Source organism: Cynara cardunculus, assembly GCF_001531365.2.
Source record: "Cynara cardunculus var. scolymus isolate 2C chromosome LG 1, CcrdV1, whole genome shotgun sequence".
NCBI lineage: Eukaryota > Viridiplantae > Streptophyta > Magnoliopsida > Asterales > Asteraceae > Cynara > Cynara cardunculus.
Window position 1 is genome coordinate 48803324 of NC_037528.1, and position 20066 is coordinate 48823389.

The 20066-nt window shown below is 33.1% G+C and overlaps 1 protein-coding gene across 1 annotated transcript; it reads left to right on the forward strand.

The window, feature by feature from the left end:
• The first annotated feature begins 14345 nt into the window (after nt 1–14345).
• LOC112508173 (protein NLP2-like) lies at nt 14346–19086 on the forward strand. Its single transcript, XM_025112959.1, has 5 exons — nt 14346–14528; nt 15417–16354; nt 16626–16673; nt 16761–17559; nt 17944–19086. Exons 2-5 carry the CDS (start codon nt 15494–15496, stop codon nt 18756–18758), a joined length of 2523 nt encoding a protein of 840 aa, XP_024968727.1. The 5' UTR covers nt 14346–14528; nt 15417–15493; the 3' UTR covers nt 18759–19086.
• The last annotated feature ends 980 nt before the right edge of the window (nt 19087–20066 follow it).

Here is a 20066-nt window from a genome sequence, read left to right on the forward strand (position 1 = left end):
ACAGGCTGGTCTCACATGATCCCAAGTCTATATATATATATATATATATATATATATATATATATATTTGGATACACATGAGATCAACTTGTTTTTATGAGACCATTTTTTTACATTTGAACTTCACAACAAAACGCTACACTGTAAATGTAACATTCACAATGTTTTTATGGTGAAGGTTTGGTTTTTTTTACCTTCACAACGTTTTGATGTGAAGTTCAACTGTTCAAGTATAAAAAAGTGGTATCACGGGTCTCATGAAAACAGACTGGTCTCACGTGAACACATATATAGAGAGAGGGGGGGGGGKGAGTCATTATGTAATCTTTTACATTTGTACAACCAATACAAGTCAATCTCAACCGTCCATTTAATTTGATAAATATATGATTTCATAAATTGATTGTTTTCTAATATAAAGTATTGATCATAATTAATAAACTCTAGTCATCTTCCATAAATATTCAAATCATAATAAATGAATTCTCATCATCTACATAAATATTTTAATTAATTGGGCTGTATTGGTTGTACAAATGGATATGGTTACATTTGAAATATACCATATATATATATATATATATATATATATATAAAGAGAGAGAGAGAGAGAGAAAGAGAGAGAAGTTTTACTTTGCAAACCATGTTATTTGTACAAACCGTACAAACCTCATTCAACCAATCATAATTTTTCATTTTTTTTATCTTTTTGTAATTATGAAAGGTTGATTAATCATTTTTATAGTGTAGGATGTTATTCTTGGATATTACCATTTTCATTATATTTCATAAAATTTCATAAGGTAACCTTCACAAAAACAAGCCGGTCTCACATGAACCCAATCTATATATATACATATATATAATTTTTAATTGTTAAAATAAATATTAAAAAATAAAATAGAAAATCATGATCACATATTAAAATGAAAATTAGTAGGTAATGTAGAGGATTTACACACCTAATCCCAAATTAAATATGAATGATGCATTGACCAAATTTATTTTCCCATTTTTATATACCCAAGATTTTATTCAAATAAACACACTCGCCACACGTCTTCATAATCATGCTCCCCAAAAACACACCCTATTTTTCTAACAAATTAATACAATTAAATAAATAAATAAATAAAACCGTATAATTAAATTGTTTTGTGATCACCGTATAAATTTTCGACGATAACCCGTATGAGAAAATTATTCATGTTCAAGAATACGTTTTTGTTAGATGTACGTTGAACGTTTGTTTTAGATCATGTATAATAAATCATCGTTTTTTAGTATATAATATTTATATACGGCAAATAGAACAAATAAACTCACATACCATCATCACATTTGGTGAGGTTTGAACCCTTCAAAGACTTACATTCCGCTAGGTCAAATGCCATTTGGTAATAAACAATCGTTTTATCGTATAAATATTAGAAATCTGGAGAAAAATGTGTTCAAACGATCTTTCATCTGAGTTTCGACAAGGATGATGACGACGGTTTTGGTGGTATTAGATTGGTCGGTTTCGAGGAAGATTAAACAATACTGGTGTTTGTTTATGTTCATAGTTGTTAAATGTTATACTTCGAGTAAAAAAAATGGATGTGGAAAGCGGTTAAACTGTTCAACTATGTTTTTTTCAATGTATTTAATATGTCTTAATCTCGCAAAGAGTTGACTAAACTGAAGTTACGAATGTTTGCGTGACGGCTTGGTATTCTTTTTAGGGATATTTTTCTGTTCGATTTGATTGGAAAAATGTCACTTTCTGTTTATTTTGGTTAAAGGTGATGTTGAGTTGTATTATCATTTCTTTTTCAAAAAAAACTCTTATTCATTTTTGTGCTTAAAATCTCTGTTTTATGATCCATAATATTATCAGTAAACCATAAGAATGGTGTCCGATTGGTTTGAGCTTGAGCTCCAAATATCAAAAATGTCAGGAGGTCTCAGGTTCAAATCCAAGGAGAAATAAAAATCTCCTAATGGCCATGAAGGTTTAAATGTGGTGAATTCAGGCTACCAGCAAAGTAGGTGGTCGTCCTACAATGTGTATTTTTGTCGATAAATGTGAAAAACAGATTTTGAAGTTATTTGTTAGCTTAATCACTTCATCAACTTAATATGTTTATTTTTCTTTCAATTTTAACCTTTTTTATTTTCTTTTTGATTTTTTATAGAAATTAGAGTAAATTACAAATTTTGTCCTTGTACTTTGCAAATCATGTGGTAAATGACCCCTACATTTTTAGAATTTACAAAATCATCCTTGTGGTGACGGAGAAGAAGCGGTCAAGGGGTAACGGGGTTGGTTTTATTTATGTTTTTTTCAAATACCTAGCTTTAGTTGGTGGTATGTATGTTCTGTAAACTTGTACAATCAAAATTATTTTACAGAAACAATACAGAAAGACAAAATTACCCTCACATACTCGTTGAGGTAACGATCGTTAGGGCAAAAGACCAATCTAAAGAAAAATTGAAACCACAAGGAAGACTTTGTAATTTTTAAACTGTAAGGACTAAACCCACATGATCTGCAAACTACAAGAACGAATGGATTGTTTGGTTACCTCTTAATAGTTTCATTAAAAGACAACATCTGAATCACTAAGAGGTGAATCTTGTTGACAAAAATAGTTTGTCTCTTAATGGTTCTAAAATCCTATGAATGATTTTGTATCTTGGGCCTCCTTAAACTGTTCGACCGCCTAATTTTATTCTGAACAATTATCAAACAACCATATTTCATTTTGTGTTATATTATAAGAGACTCTTAATCATTTTTTACCACTTAATCATCATGCACCAAACCATTTAGCAACTGCCAAAAAGTCCCGAAATTTATGGTTTACTCTAAAAATTAGTCTACTCAGTTCGTTACTCATGTTCTGGATGAAATTTTATCAAAAATAAGAACTTTTGAAAAATACAATAGTCTTAGTAACGACTTCTAATATTCGTTGACGGGATCAAAAGCAAAATAATAATAATAATAATAATATGTTAATATTGATCGCAATTTGCTTAAAACTGAAGATCGAACAACCATTAACACAAAAAGCATAAAAGGAAGATTAAATTTTCAATTCAAATTATTAAAAGGACCAAACATGTAATTTTTAAATGAGATCACAACTTTTTGAGCAAGTTACGAATTTGGTCTTGTCGTTTCATTATATTACGGTTTTGGTCCCTTGAGATAACAACCATAAAAGCCTATATTAAGTGAGGGGTATTTTAGTCTTTTTCCATTTTATCATCACATAGAAAGAAAGAGAGACAACCCTTTCTCCAGTGTATTTTTGATCTTCGGTCATCTTCTCCGACCCCCTTCTCCGATCATCTTCTCCTACGATAACCTCCTTCCCTTCCCTTCCCTCCCCGTTCCCCTCGTCATCATTCCCAACCTACAAACATCATTGCCCATCATTGATATAAGAAAGGAAGACTTTTGTAAGAGTCTCGAAAAAGTGGGGGGATTTAAGTTTGAGACAAAGAGATCAACGACTGTGACGGTGGAGGTTCTCGTATTTTTTCCTGTTCAGGGCATCAGAGGGGAAGGAGTGGGTCTCGAGCTTAAAAGGGGGGATTGGGAAGCAGGATTGGTGGTAGTTGTCATTAACTGGGTTGCTACGAGAGATGAGGGTGATCGTTAGAGATCAAGGGTTGCTCTCTTGTGTGTGTATATAATATAAATTATACTAATTTTTAATTTTTTTAAGTGAGGTATTGGTTTCTGTTAACTCACTTGACAGACTTTTTTAAAGGGCTTTTGATAGAGGGACCAAATTCGTAATAAACACAAGCCACAATGACCAAAATTCTAATTAATGTGTTTTAGAACTGATAACCGAAAACAGTGGTATACCACACAGACTAAATATGTAATTCACTCCAACTTTTTTTTCCTGGTCCTTATTGACTAAGTTTACGATTCTTGGTCCATTATTAAATACACCCAAATCGAAAAAACCCTGTTTTGTACAAAAACTAACTAATAATAGTATGATAATATCGTTATTGCAAAAGATAAAAGACTAAAGGATTGTTAATGCAAAAAAACATAAATGGAGGACTAAATTTTCAATTTGACATATATAAAAGGACCAAACATGTAATTGTTTCTATAAGATCCTAAATTCGTATTTATCTTTGGCCATCTAAACTTATGATTCTCGAATCTATTATCATATACACTTAAAACGATAAGAAAGAGATGAAAACTCGAAGTGATGTATAACAAGCAATAACGATATCAATACGAAACTCAAACTCGGATACGTAACAAGCAATGATTATATCAAGAAACACGAACTCAGATATGTAACAAGAAGTAATAATATATGTCAAGATAATGTTGTTTAAGGGGTTGTTTATCAAATCAGGTATTCGCTTACCGGATGTCACTTAACTTATTAAGTGAGTACGACAAACACCTAAAATCTTACCTGATATGTGTTTACCAGGTAAAAGACACTTATCAAGAATCTATTTTGATGGACGAGAATATCACACGACAAGATAAGTGAGAGCGATGACTATTATCAATAAACACTTTTCTTAAAGTGTTTGGTAAAGATCACCTAAGGGGGTGTTTGGTTCGTAGAACGATTTCTGAATGAATGCAATATGTCAAAGGAATTAAAATCTAGAAGGAATTGGTTGGCAGGAATGAAATATAATATGTCTAATGTATTGGAATCTGCTTGTTTGATTTGCAACAGAATTTGGAATTGAATGATGAAAAAAAGACAAAAATACCCTTTTCTTTGAAGCAGTAAATCATACACAAACATTGGAATGGAATTCAATTTCAACTCTCTTATGATGGAACGGTGAAAATCCTTGAATGAGGGAATGTTTGGAATTCAATTATATTCTATGGTAACCAAACATTTGAATGAAATTTGATCAATGAAATTGACCATTCCAATTCCATCAAATTCTGACCATTTAAAAAAAAATCTCAAAATCACATATTTTAAAACACACACACACACACATATATATATATATATATAGAGAGAGAGAGAAAGAGAGAGAGAAAGAGAGAGAGAGAGAGATGAGTTATTATACAATCATTTACATTTGTACAACCAATACAACTCAATCTCAACCGTCTATTTAATTCGATGAATATATGATTTCTTAAAAGTTTTTATTGTTCCCTAATATAGAGTATTGATCATAATTAATGAAATGTAGTCATCTTCCATAAATATTCAAATCATAATAAATGAATTCTCATCATTTCCATAAATATCTCAATTAATTGGGTTGCATTAGTTGTACAAATGGATAAGGTTGCATTTGAAATATACCTTATATATATATATATATATATATATATATATAGACTTGGGATTATGTAAGACCAAGGTTTTTCGTGGGACCCGTAAGACCAATTCTGAACATTTGGATTAGATCTACAATATGAAAATTCATAATTACAAAATTACCACGAGACTTTTCAATAATCACAAAATTGTCATTGTGTAACTTTAGACCATTAGATCATTTGCTTCTAAAGTTGATCAATGAACATAAATTGGTCTTACGGGTCTCACGAAAAACTTTTGGTCTCACATGATCCCAAGTGTGTGTGTGTGTGTGTGTGTGTGTGTGTGTGTATATATATATATATAGGATTGAGTTCACGTGAGACCAAGGGTTTTTCATGAGACCCGTAAACCCAATTCTCAATCCTTGGATTAGATCTACAATCTGACAATATGGACATTTATAAACGCCACAAGACTTCTCAATAGTCACAAAATTGTCACCGTGTAACTTTAGACCATTAGATAATTAGTTTATAAAGTTGATCAATGAACATAAATTGGTCTTATGGGTCTCACAACAAACATTTGGTCTAACGTGAACCCAACCCTATGTGTGTATATATATATGGGTTCATTCAAGGAAGAACTGATTAGTTTGTGGTAACCGTGAGATCCAATCTCAACCACAAATCAACGGGTAAATTAGGAAATTAATAATTATGGTAGTTTGAGTTAAAATTATAATTAGATGGCATATTAGGTATTTTTTAAATACTCATCTCTCCTCTCTCCTCTCTCATCTCTCTGACCTCCAATCTCCGGCATCTGGTGAACATTAATCCGGCAGGTACCAAGTAATCACAAAGATACACAATGTGATACTCATTGTGATATATTGTGATACCATTATGATACCAACTATGATACCAACTCAAACCTTAAAAACAAAGATACACAATGTGATACCCATTGTGATATTCTGTGATACCGATTTCACCGGAGATTGGAGGTAGGAGAGATGAGAGAGGAGAGAGGAGTTTTTTAAAAATACCTAATATACCCTCTAATTATAATTTTAACTCAAACTACCATAATTATTAATTTCCTAATTTATCCGTTGATTTGTGGTTCAGATTGGACCTCACAGTTAACACAAACTATTCAGTTCTCATTTGATTAGACCTATATATATATATATATATATATATATATATATATATATATATGATGACAAGTTGTATTTTATTTCTATTTAAAGAAAAAGGTTTGATGATGTGATGTGATGTGAATCTATATTACTAAGTATAGTAATTATTGGTTTGTTACATCCTTCACCAACTCACCCCATGTGCTAACTTTCAATTTCCTCCTATTTTATTCATCATCTCAAAATAAGTGTACTTCTCATTATATTTATATACCTGCTTTAAATAAATTAAAATTTAAAAATAAAAGATTAAAGTGGGTTTTTTTTTTTTTTTTAAGGAAATCTTATTTTATTTTTGATTTATAAGAGGTGATGTTGAAGTCTGAAATCATAATTAATAAGAATGTTTGTTTTTATAAACTGATAAACGTTTAAATTTATTTAAATTATCTATTTTACCCATTAAAAAAAATTAGTGTTGAATTTATAGATGAATTTAAATGATTTTACATATTTATTTATCATCATTACGAAATTTACATCTAAATTATATAATTAGTATTCATTTAAACGAAATTATGTCATTAACGGTATTTGACACATTTAAATTCTATTAAAATACATCAATTGAGAGGCGGTGATTGATTTGGTAAGGATCGGTTGAGAGAAATGATCGGTTAAGGTTAATCGATTGAGAAACATCTTTGTTGTGGGTTTGATAAACAAAAAAAACCAGATAAGAATTAAGTTGTTTGCATTAGTTGAAATAAACTGATGTTTCTCTTATTGAATGACAGTCTGTCTAAAGATAAAAAATTAACATTTTAATCTTCGAAATTTTTAAATAATTAAAAATAAAAATTAAAGAATTATTTTTTTATTAACCTGGATATCCAACCCGCTATGCGAGGTTGGATATCCAGGTTAATCAAAAAAAATTAATAATTTTGATTTTAATTAAAACAATTCAACATCGGAGTTCAATTACAGTTTTTAATTTAAGCATTTTGTTATTACTTTATTTGCAATTTCATCATGCAAATCATAAATCAAGAAAGAAGAATTACGATGCATACAATGTACACAAAAAGATCAAAATACAGTACCTACAAAATACACAAAAATACACAAATGACTCATCTGATTTGAGACAGAGGAGGGGTGGTGACAAAAGAGAGAGTGACATATTTGAAATTCGTTCACATGATGTGCAAATAGTGGTCAAACGTTGAATCTAGAAGAAAAATTAATCATCCTTTATGTTAAAAAGTACTTCTAAATGGCTTCAAAGGTCAAAAGTATCAGGAGGTCCCATGTTCAAATTCAAAAAGTAATAAAAATCCTCTTGTGGCCACGGATGTTCAAATGCAGTGACTCTGGGCTATCTGCAAAGCAGGTGGTCGTCCTGGATTAGTCGGCTCACATAACGAGTTGGATATCCAGGTTAATAAAAAAAAAGTACTCTGGCCATATAACCCAACAATAACTGTGAACATACATCTTGTAAAACATATTGAACTCTTACATGCAATTTCCGACCAACGCATGCAACATAAAATTTGAACATTAACATGTTAGATCTCAATCTTGAAGCGTGATAGTGTGTGGTTCAAACTCTCTTTGAACTAACCAGTGACCATGGTATGCATTCGTATAGTCTAACTAAACTGAATGCAAAGGTACGTTCAAGATAAATTTGTGCATCTTCGTGGTGCACCCGCCTATCACTACTGGGGTCCTGGTACACGACCCCGTGCATATAGCCCAAAACATTTTTCATGCATATATTATTCTTAAAAATAAATAAATAAATAAATAAATATATATATATATATATATATATATATATATCATATATGACATGAAAAAAAACTTTAAACACCAACTATAAACAACTAGAATGCTAATACATTCCTTGCAAATATTGTATTCCAAATTTCAAATTCACATGAAATTCATCTTTGGTTCATGTAAGTATAACTAGTTCGGCTTAAATGATGTCTACACAAGTCATATACATTTCAGTCACTTGTATTAATCATTAAGCACACGTATACTAAGTTGACTTAACATTTTCTATTGATTTGATCATAGTCATGCCCAACATAGAGCATAGAGGCATGAACTTACGTCCAACCTCTGAAGTCATGTATGAGCTCGTGTTGATTAGGAGAGCTTAGATTGCTAGCCTGACCCATCTATCGACACCATATTATATGCGATCAATAACCTCTCGTTGTTGTTCTCTTGTAACCTTCCTAGCCAACTATATACTCAGATAAATCATTCACCTTCGCATGCAGTACGTACTACCAAATAATCATTAAAACAAAAGATTAACATACAAATTCATACCTTAATTTCATTGAAAACCCTATTTTCTCTCTAAATCTTGATGGGTTTTCTTCTATAAACCAATGGGGAGAATGTTAGCAACTCTTTTTCTCAATTTTAGCCATTTAATAGACAATGCATACCCTCACTCACCGACTTCTACTCAAAGTGGTTCCAAGAAAACATGTTTGATTTCAAACATGTTCATCATTCTTTCAATTTAATCCATATCTTTTTTTTTTTGGATTAACCTGGATATCCAATCTGCTATGTGAGCCGACTAATCACAGAGCGACTACCTGCTTTGCAGATAGTCTGGAGTCACCACATTTGAACTTCCGTGACCACAAGGGAATTTTTATTCCTCCTTGTATTTGAACCTGAGACCTCCTGGTACTTTTAACCTTTGGAGTCAAACTCAAACCAATCAGACATTACCCTTGTGGTTTTAATCTATATCTTTTATTAATTAGCATTAAACCCCTTGCCCCCATCGCCCCCCTCCAACTTTCATGACTTACCTATCTAGTCTTTGTCTTGGAATGACTATAAAATACATAACTAATAGATCTTTTTATTTAAATATATTAAAAGTATGGTTGTTCTTGTTTCTTATAATGAATTGCCTAAATTGATAAGACTCTAAAGAAAGGGGGAAGAAAAAACAATATGTTGCATCTCAAAGGAGTAGTTGTGTCATGTAATAAAAGATGAGGGGTCTTTTTGGAGTCTTAAGAAAGAGTAGGGACTTTAAAGTAATTAATTTAATACGCTAATAACCTAGTGGATTCCATCACTAACTGATTCGTCTATCGGAGATACTTCTACTCGCCAAAAGATCATTTGTAAATCACGAACCAATGAAATAAAAGTCAAACGCGAGTATTGTTCACGCTCCTGGATGATGTTGCTATTTGTAAAGCATCTATTCACCTTTTTACTATTTTATCCTTCTCAAACTTAAATTATTTTTTAATTTTTATTTGGTAAATAGTTTATACTTTCTAATAAAATAATGATATAAAATATTATGTTTGATTTAATTACATAATTTAATAAAAGTATTTTATTAATAATTAAATAGAAAAAAAGATTTAATAAAATAAATTTGCACCAATGTAATATAAGTGTTGTCGATTAATAATATGAGTTGGGTTCACGTGAGACCAAAAGTTTTTCGTGAGAGTTGTAAGACCAATTTATATTCATTGATCAACTTTATAAGCTAATGATCTAATGGTTTAAAGTTGTACATTGACAATTTTGTGATTACTGAGAAGTCTTGTGGCAATTTTGTGATTATGAATGTTCAAATTGTAGATTTAATCCAAGGGTTGAGAATTGGTCTTACGAGTTTCACGAAAAACCCTTGGTCTCACATGATCTCAGGTCTTAATAATATCCGATTTAATTTATAATATGATAAAAATTTCAAATATTTATTAAACAAAGAACAATAAAAAGTAATTTTGGATTAAAATCGTACTAAAAAATATATTTATAATAAAAAATAATTATTATGTTATATGAGAAATCTTTTTGAATTCCTGATATAAAGTGATTTTCTTAATGACAAGAGTTCATCAGTATATTTTAGATTTTGAGTATGTCGGTTGTCGTTGTTTCTTTAATCGTGGGTTTGTTTTTAAGTCGGTTGGGATGTTCATAAAATCTCAAATACCGTAAGTCGATTATGTCGGTTCTAGCTTTTAATTCAATAAAATCTCGAATGATCTAACTCAATAATTGACGGATGACGATCACCTGTAACGGTATTCTTATAAATATTGCCAAAACCACGTGAATAAATGAAGTTTTTCCGTTAGTACTTTGCATTATTAACCGAACATATGTAATAATTTGTTTTCAATCTGACAAAATAACTTTATATGTAATAATTATTTTTAATAACAAGACTATTAATTATGTCTTACAGGGTTTTATTAAGAACCGTTTGTATTATAATAACAGAGTCATAAATATTTAAATAAATGGTAAATTGCATGAAAAAGTAACGTACTTTAACTTGATTCATATTTTGGATAACGTACTTTCAAAACTTCCATTTTGATACCTAAGATGTAACGTTTTAAACATTTAAGTATCTGGGTAACCGTTTGAGGCATTAACCGGTTATCATGCTGATGTGGTATCCAACTCAGTATTATTTGTTATTCAACCCAATTTTATCCCATCACTTGTCACATCAACATGGTAACTGGTTACCGAGGTACTTAAATGTTTAAAGCTTTACATCTTAGGTACCAAAATGGAAGTTTTGAAAATACGTTATTCAAAATATGAATCAAGTTAAAGGACGTTACTTTTTCATGCAATTTGCCCTAAAATAAATATCAGAATAATTAAAAAACTACTGTTCACTAAATGAATTCAGTAATAAAATACATCACCAGCATTATTATCGAATAACATCTGAGCATGTGTAGATGATAAAAATGGATCATTAGCGTAACGAGTTAAAACATGTTCATATCAAAACAGTCAAATTTAAAATAATTTAGATCATGTCTGACCATCGATATTGTTTTTGGATTTTATAAATAATTAATATATATATATATATCAAATATTATTGTAAAATTTATTATTAAAATAATTATTAATTTGACAAAATCAATTTATTTACACACACATCATTAAAAGGGTGTTTGAGATTGTTTATAAAAACAACTTATTGACTTATTCCGGTATGACATCGGTAATAAGCACTTTTGTGTGTTTGGATAAACAACTTATATCGGTGTCAATCCGGTAATAAGAAGTTTTTGAAAAAGTTAAATTCTTCTGACTTATAATAAGTTGATAAATGTTTTTGCAAAAAAACACAAGTTGTTTTAAATAAGCAATCCCAAACACCCTCTAAAAATTACCCTCTCCAATCTATCCAAGAAAAATTGGAGGATATTTTTTGTATTAAAATCAATTTCATCATTATTATTTAATTAATTATTATAAAAAAATAATTTTAATTACAATAATACCCAAAAGAATTTGTCAAATTCTAAAAAATAATCCATAAAATAATTATATATGTATTAAAGCATCTTTAAAAATAATTAAAAATAGTGGAGGGTACCTAAAAGAATCTTTGGAAAAAAACGTAGCCGATTGTGACCATCAATTAAATATGACCACTAAACTTAGTGGTTTTGCAATTTCTGAATACTAGTTTTGTTTTTCACTATTTGACCACAATAAGTTTCAACTGCTTCAAATACAGTATCGGGAAGTACCGTTTGCGGRACCTCAATATCCACTGGTTTATTAGCTAAATGGCAATTGACGCATACAATATGTCCAGTCGCTTCTCGTGGATTTTCATAACCCTGTTGTGCAAAAATGGGATATGCATTTGAAATGGATGTACGATGGGTGTTTGGTTCAGTCAGAGAAATGAAAATGAGAATGATTTGCATTCCCTCCAGTTTAATCTGGAATCAAAATTTGGGCTTTTCTGAGAAAATGGGTTCATTATATTATATAAAATCAAACAGTTTTTTTTTATTTTCATTCTCATTGATTATTGCATAATACCTCTAATTAGGGGTGACAATTTTGTATCAAACCAAATGACATTTGTACCAACCGTACCAATTGTATTTGGCTGGTTGTATCGTACCAGAACTTGGTTGATTTACAATATCGAATGTTGTGCACCATGGTAGTATCGTGGTACCGACTTATTTAATAATTTAATTAAACGTTGCTACATTTAACTTTTGTGTCTGATCATGTAACTTGAAACTGGTACAAGCCGGTACCAACATGTACCAATTGAAAAAAGTCGGTACCAAGGACAATTGGTTGGTACATGATATAAGATTTTATATACCAATTATAATTGGTTAGTACACGGTATTGACAAAAAAAAAGCCGGTATCATACCAATTCTACCCCTAATATTTACAATCAAGTCAATATTGTTAGGGTTTGTCAAATATTTAACGAAAAAGTTAGACATAACAGGAATTTATGATTCCAAAAGTTTTTTGTCGAAAGTATTTGCGAATTTCAAATCCCATTTAATTTTTATATAAAATTAAAAATTATCTTTAAAATTGAAAAATAGGATGTGAAAGACCGAGACGATGCTAAACCTAAAAACCAAGCGGATTTCATTCAATCAAAAATCATAAATGTTGGGAAAGAGAAGCAGGGGGCCTCTGAAAAAACATTAAAAAACGAAAAAAAACGTACACACCACGGACCAACATCAAAAGGGGTGGGGGCAAAAATGATTGCAAACTCAACAACAATATAAGAATAGCCCCCATACTAAAAATCATAAATGTTTAAGCGTATTTGGTTTTCAAACTTTTGAAGCCATACTTTAATTACAGTTGTTTAAATTTGATGCATAATCTTTTAGGAAACATATAGATATATTGATAACGGATGACAATTATTTCAACTGAGGACAACGTTGCGAGGATGTGAGATGTCGTCTCATAGACTGCTATTAAGATGCTATCCGATTGAAAACACGACTCTAATTATTAAATGAGCATCAAGATTATTTTGAAGACGTTATTAGCTCAAACGTGATATTATTTTCTCGAGATGAATCACAACAACTTGCTACTTGACTCGTTAACACCCACAGCAGGTACATAGATCCAATTGTGGAACATGGTACACGACCCCCTCCCAACTGCAAACCCACTACAAGAGGCACGAAATCTGCCCATAAAACCTACCAAATACTTAACCTACAAAATAAAGAGAAAACATTGAAAACGACGATTAAAGACAAAATCCCAAAAAACATTAATAGCCGAAACGCGATGAGACACTGTCTTATTATAAACCAAACCAAATCCGACCAAACCAACTTAGTATATCGCATCAGAAGGTGGGGTTTAAGAGGGATAAGATGGATACATATCTGACATCAGCCTCAAAAATCAGAAACCCATTAGAACAACCTTAGGAATAGGGTAGTCTGTTGAAACATTAATGGCACATTCAGAAAACAAAGTAGAATAACAGTAACATTGGTGGTCAACTTGTTAAAGTTGAAAACGATAGTGAACCTAAATTGACTTTAGTAATAGCTGTGTGATTAAAACCTAGTCTTGCCAAATAACAGAGAAACAAGTTCCGTTCAATGTATTCTTATTCTCTTCTTCAATCCAGTCCAATCTTGTTATCTTCTTCAGTCTAATCATGTTTACATATCAAACGCTGCCTGAAAACAAAGCAGAATAACAGAAACAACGATGGTCAAATTGTTAATATGAAAGCAATATTGAGCTAAAATTGACTTTGATCATAGTTGTGGGACTAAAAATCAAACCTTTCCCCCCTTTTTTGCAGCTGCAAATTGCTTACCGATCCATCATCCACACACACCAACATCCAATTCTTTATTTGCTCGCCTACTTTCAAGAAACTAAAAACAAACTCCTTTTTTAATGTATTATTTGAATCTTACATCACCCACCATTTTAACCTTCCGGATATCAGTTTTTCCTTTCTTTCTTTCTTTCGTCATCTCTCACAGTTCATGTTAAAAATTGAATCTTTCTTTTCTTTATCTTTCAAACCCCAAAAGAATCCTCTCTCTCTTTCTCTCTCTAGAGCTCTCTCTCTCTCTCTAGAGCTGCAAGGTTGACTAGCTTCGGGATTCCCTATGAGAGTTTCATGGTGGGGTTTCTGAGATTATAACAAGAATCTTGAAGAAACAAGGCTTTACAACAAGTTTTTTTTTCAAAAGAGATGATGATGATGATGATGATTTCAAGGTAAGAGAGATACAGATGATTTCTATGTTGATTTTCAAGTTCTGATTTCTGCATCTGAAACATCCAAACAAGATTTCTTGACTGTTTTCTTTTTCAGTTTTCCCCCATTTTTATTGGGTATTTTGGGAATTAAATTCTTGCCCAGATTAAAATGTGGTAAAACCCTTATTTGGAATATTCAAGAATCTAATCTCACAAAACCCCATTTTCTTTTTCCATTTTTCTTTTCTTGGAAAGAGAAGTGGTTGTAAACTTGTATGGTACAACAATCTTGAGATATCCTTAAGAAATAATAACTTGTAATTAGTTTTGGAATCTTTCATCTACTTGAATGGGTATTGAAGTTGGGGGGTCTGTTCATTGATTGATCTTTTTTTGTTTCTGTAGCTGACTTTTTAGGTACTTTGACTAAGAATATTGATACTTCTTGATTGTCATGTTGATGGAATCTTTTGATTTCATAAGCATATAATCTTTAGGGAAGATGTATATAGCTTTTCCAGCGATGAATTCATTAGGGTTTTGATTCAAATTTCATGGGTTTTCTTCAATTTTCACAGATTTGAGTTGAGATATGGAAAACCAAGTTCTGATTTTGGATATAGTTTTGTGGGATTTGAATCTTTATCCCAAAAGAAGATGATTTTGGGTATGGGTTTGATGTTGAATTTGTTTTGTTTTCATTGATGATGTTCTTGTTCTTTCTTTTCCCCCAATTTTGATAGATTTTGGTTGAGATTTGAGCAATAAAGTTGTGGGATTTTGGTTACAGGATTAAAGCTGTATAAACATGTTTGGATATGGCAATTCTTTGAAGTTTTTGAACTGTTCTTGTTCGATTTTCTTCGAATGATCTTGGTGTTCTTTGTTTTCCCCCAATTTTGACAGATTTTGATTCAGATATGAACAAAAAAGTCTGGATTTTTGGATAATGATCGTGGGAGTTTGAGTTCAAGATTGCAGCCATGGATGATAGCTTGTTTTCTCCTAATAATATCTTCGGGAATCCGTCCGAATTGATGATGGATTTTGATTACGTGGATGAACTCTTGTTTGATGGATGTTGGTTACAAGCAACAGACGGATCCGAATTCATAAACAATAATAATCCCCTTTTCGACCCTTCGTATCAATGGCCGACGTTGGAGTTCAACAATGGTGATCAGCTGCCTGAAGACGTTCAAGAAGAGAGGCAAAGATCGTCGTTTCTCACGAATCTTTCGGTTAGTCAAACTGAAGAAGGAAATCCGTCGAAATCCCATATCAGTAATTCAATCGGATTCTATAATCAATCTGAAAGCTCGGATACCAGTCGAAGGTGGTGGATTCCGCCAATGGCCACCATCGGCCGCCATTCCTTATCGGTGAAGGAAAGATTGATCCATGCTATCGATAGTATAAAGGATTCTACGATGCACAAAAACGTGCTTATTCAAATATGGCTACCGGAAAATCGAGAAGGAAAGAAAGTTTTGAGTACCAGTCATCAGCTTTCTTCGCTCGATTCCGGTTGCCCGCAGCTTTCTAATTATAGAAACATATCGGAAAACTATCATTTTGCGGCCGAGGGTGATTCGAAGGAAGTCGGATTACCCGGAAGGGTGTATATGGGAAAAGTTCCTGAATGGACTCCGGATGTTCGGTTTTTTAAAACCGAGGAGTATCCGAGAGTTGAATATGCTCAGCAGTTAGACGTTCGTGGGAGCGTTGCGGTCCCGATTTTCGATCACGACCGTCAGAGTTGTCTCGGTGTTATCGAGGTTGTCATGACTACCCAAAAGAGTAATTACGCTCCCGAGATCGAACGCGTTTGTAAAGCTCTCGAGGTACGTCTTTTCTTGTATTCGTTGTTATGATTATGTCCTATGATCGTTGTTGATCGATTTTATGGAAAATATGCACATATATCTACGAAGGTAACTAGTACACCGTCCGTCTGACCACAATGAAAAAGACGTACTGTTTTAGAAATGTGTAATTATTACACTTTTTTAGTTAACTATAGAATTGTAGTCGATTATCATTCAACGTTACGAAATCTTTGCTTGAAACGATATTTCTTGTCGGGAAATGATTGAAACCTTGGGTTTTTGATAGGCTGTCAATCTCTGGAGTTCCGAACCGTTGAAATCGCAGAAATTCGAGGTAATACGATCGTAAATTACTACATCGAACAAAGAATTCAAATGAAATCTGTAGAGTTTTATTAACATTCAATGAATATATCGGCAGGTGGGCGATGGTTTGAATCAAGCCGCCCTACCCGAGATCCTCGAGATCCTGAAATCTGCTTGCGAAACTCATAACTTGCCGTTAGCTCAGACGTGGGTCCCGTGCATCCAACAAGGGAAAGGCGGCTGCCGCCATTCGGCCGCCAACGTAATCCACTGTATCTCGACCGTGGACTCCGCTTGCTACGTAAACGATCCCGCTTTCAAAGATTTTCAAGAAGCGTGCTCCGAGCACCACTTGTTGAAAGGCCAAGGTGTCGTTGGCCAAGCTTTCACGACAAACCAACCGTGTTATTTCCCGGATATAGCCTCGTACAGGAAAACCGATTACCCATTATCGCACCACGCTCGGATTTTCAATTTGTGTGGGGTCGTTGCGATACGGCTTCGAAGCACGTTTACGGAAAATATCGATTACGTTTTGGAGTTTTTTCTGCCGGTCGATTGTAAGGAGCCAGAAGAGCAAAAGGCATTGCTTAATTCGTTATCAATTATCATACAAAATGTTTGCCGGAGTTTAAGGATCGTTACGGATAAGGAGTTGGTAGAAGAAGGTTCGGTTGTTTCCGGTATAGAAGCGGTGAAAGTCGAAGAAATCTCGCAGGAGACACCCGTGGATTTGATTGGAACGCAAGTTCGTGAGTCTGGTTCCGGCGATGGTGTTTTTGGGAACGATGGTGGTAATAAGCGGCCGCCAGAGAGGAGGCGTGGCGGTGCCAAGACGGAGAAAACGATCACTTTGGAAATGCTTCGACAGTATTTTGCCGGCAGTCTGAAAGACGCGGCGAAGAACCTCGGTGGTAAGCACTAGTAACGTCAGAATTCTTTTTATATAAATTCAACGTTATAATATCTTAAAGGTAAAATAGAGAATTACGCATATCCGGACCTCACCTTCAGGTGGGATATACGTATACCGCTCTTTTGGTTTGGTTTAAAATGGAGTCTTGTTGATTATGCTTTCAGAACCCGACCCCGTCTTAATCAATAAGACTTCAGAGTTTAGCATCTCTTAGAAAACAAACGGCACAAGCGGTTTGGTCAGGTCGGTTCCGACTTTTCTGATCCGAATAGAACCGAACCGTCTTAATCTTAACTTTAATGGTCGAACCACTCTGACCGATTTGGTTCAGTTTCGTGGTTTTGGGCTCATGGTCATTCTTGTTCGATTCTTATAATTGCAGTTTGTCCAACAACTCTTAAACGGATATGTCGACAACACGGAATCCAACGTTGGCCGTCTCGGAAGATCAAGAAAGTTGGCCATTCGTTACAAAAGATCCAGCTCGTGATGGATTCGGTTCACGGGGCCTCGGGTTCATTCCAGATCGAGTCTTTCTATTCAAACTTCCCGAAACTCGCTTCTTCGGACCCGAAAACGAGCTCGTTTTCGGCTTCTAAGTTCCACAACGTTGACTCGAAGCCCATTGAGGGTCTCGTCAAATCGTCACTCTCTCCTTCATGCAGTCAGACTTCGAGTTCGGGCCAATCATGTTCTAGTGGGACCCACCCATACCCGCATCCGCGCACGCCCACCGCTGAAGATTCTGGAAACTGCGGTCTGAAACGGGCCCGGAGCGATGCCGAGCTTCATGTGTCGTTATACAGTGAAGATCAAGAACAGAAGGTTCTTCAAAGATCACATAGCCATAAGTCGCTCACGGAGCTCCCGATAACTCCGAAACTCCCTCCAAAAGGCGAGCATGTTCAGCGAGTTAAGGTCACTTACGGAGAAGAAAAGATACGTTTTCGATTGCAAAAAGATTGGGGTTACGGTCATTTACTGCAAGAAATCGCCAAAAGATTCTGTATAAACGATATGAACGAGTATCATCTCAAGTATTTCGACGATGATTCCGAATGGGTTCTTTTAACTTGCGATGCCGATTTAGAGGAATGTATCGATGTGTATCGATTGTGTCAGAATGCAACGATTAAGCTCGCTCTTTTCGAACCGCAGCTCGTGGCCGGCAGTTTGGGTAGCACCGTGGTCTTGTAAAGGGTGATGACCATGGTACACCACGGCTCCACAGTCCGGTTACGTGCCCTTGTGATGGGTCGATTCGGGATCTTTGGGTAAAACCCGATAAGGATCCGGCTTAAAGATTCGGGCTTTATGGGTCTAGAGGTCGTCAGCGTGTGCATTGATGGGTTGTACTATACCGTTTCAATTGGGCTCAAAGATTCGACCATGTGTCGGGATGCATTAATGAGTTGTACAATACGATCAAATAATGGGTCAAAATCAAGAAATCTTGGTCAAAGATATGTTTTGTGTAATCATATAAATGTACAAATTAAATTTGTAATAGGGGTTTTCTTTTTAATTTGTTGTAATGAATTGTAAATTATGCATCAAAACTTGTACATTGACGTAGTTGATCATGAAAAGGGATAAAAACAGAAAATATTGGATTTTGTATTTGTTATATGAAATATATATTTGTTTGATTTGTTTATATATTTTTAATGATGTTTTATTAAGGTTGGGTTCTGGTGAGAAGTGTAAGAAGTGATCTCTACCATTGGATGCACGTTAGAATGAGATGTATCAGATTAATCCCTGTATCAAGCACGATTCATGAGTAAGTTTGAGATTAAAGATGATTAAGAGTCCAGATCCTTTATTATGTTTTTCACTTTAACTCTTTTTTTTCACACGATCATTTGCGTACATTAATATATTTTCATTTACCTTCAGTTATCTTTATTTACTTATTGTCATGACTGAAACTTTAACAAATTCATGCAGGCAAAAATAATTAAATGTATGTAAAGGTAGATCAATGTAGTTAAAAGTAGTTGAAGTTAGATTATAAGGTCAGCTCATCGAAACACTTAAGAAGTATTTTCACCATTTTTGCTATACTGTTATTCTTACACTGTCTCAAGTCTATTTGATTAATTATCAGTTATTTAAAATACCCATCTAATAAAAACGATTATAAATAGATAAAAATAACATAAACTGCATGAAAATGCAAGGTATTTTTATTTCATTGATATTCTGTTAACATATTTTAAAAATCTTCTTTTTGGTATCTCATACGTGATATTTTAATCATTTAGATCAAATATGTTACGTAAAATAGGAATTAAATTAAAGTACGTTGTATTTTCATACACTTTTTAGATGTAAATCAGGTATCTAAGAGGTTGTTTGGCAGTTGTTGAATAATTTGATGCGAATGATTAAATGATCAAAATGATTAAGAGACTCTTATGATATAGTGCAAAATAAAATATAACTGTTCGGTAATTGTTTATAATGAAATTAGGACGCTTAATGGTTAAAGGAGGCTCAAGA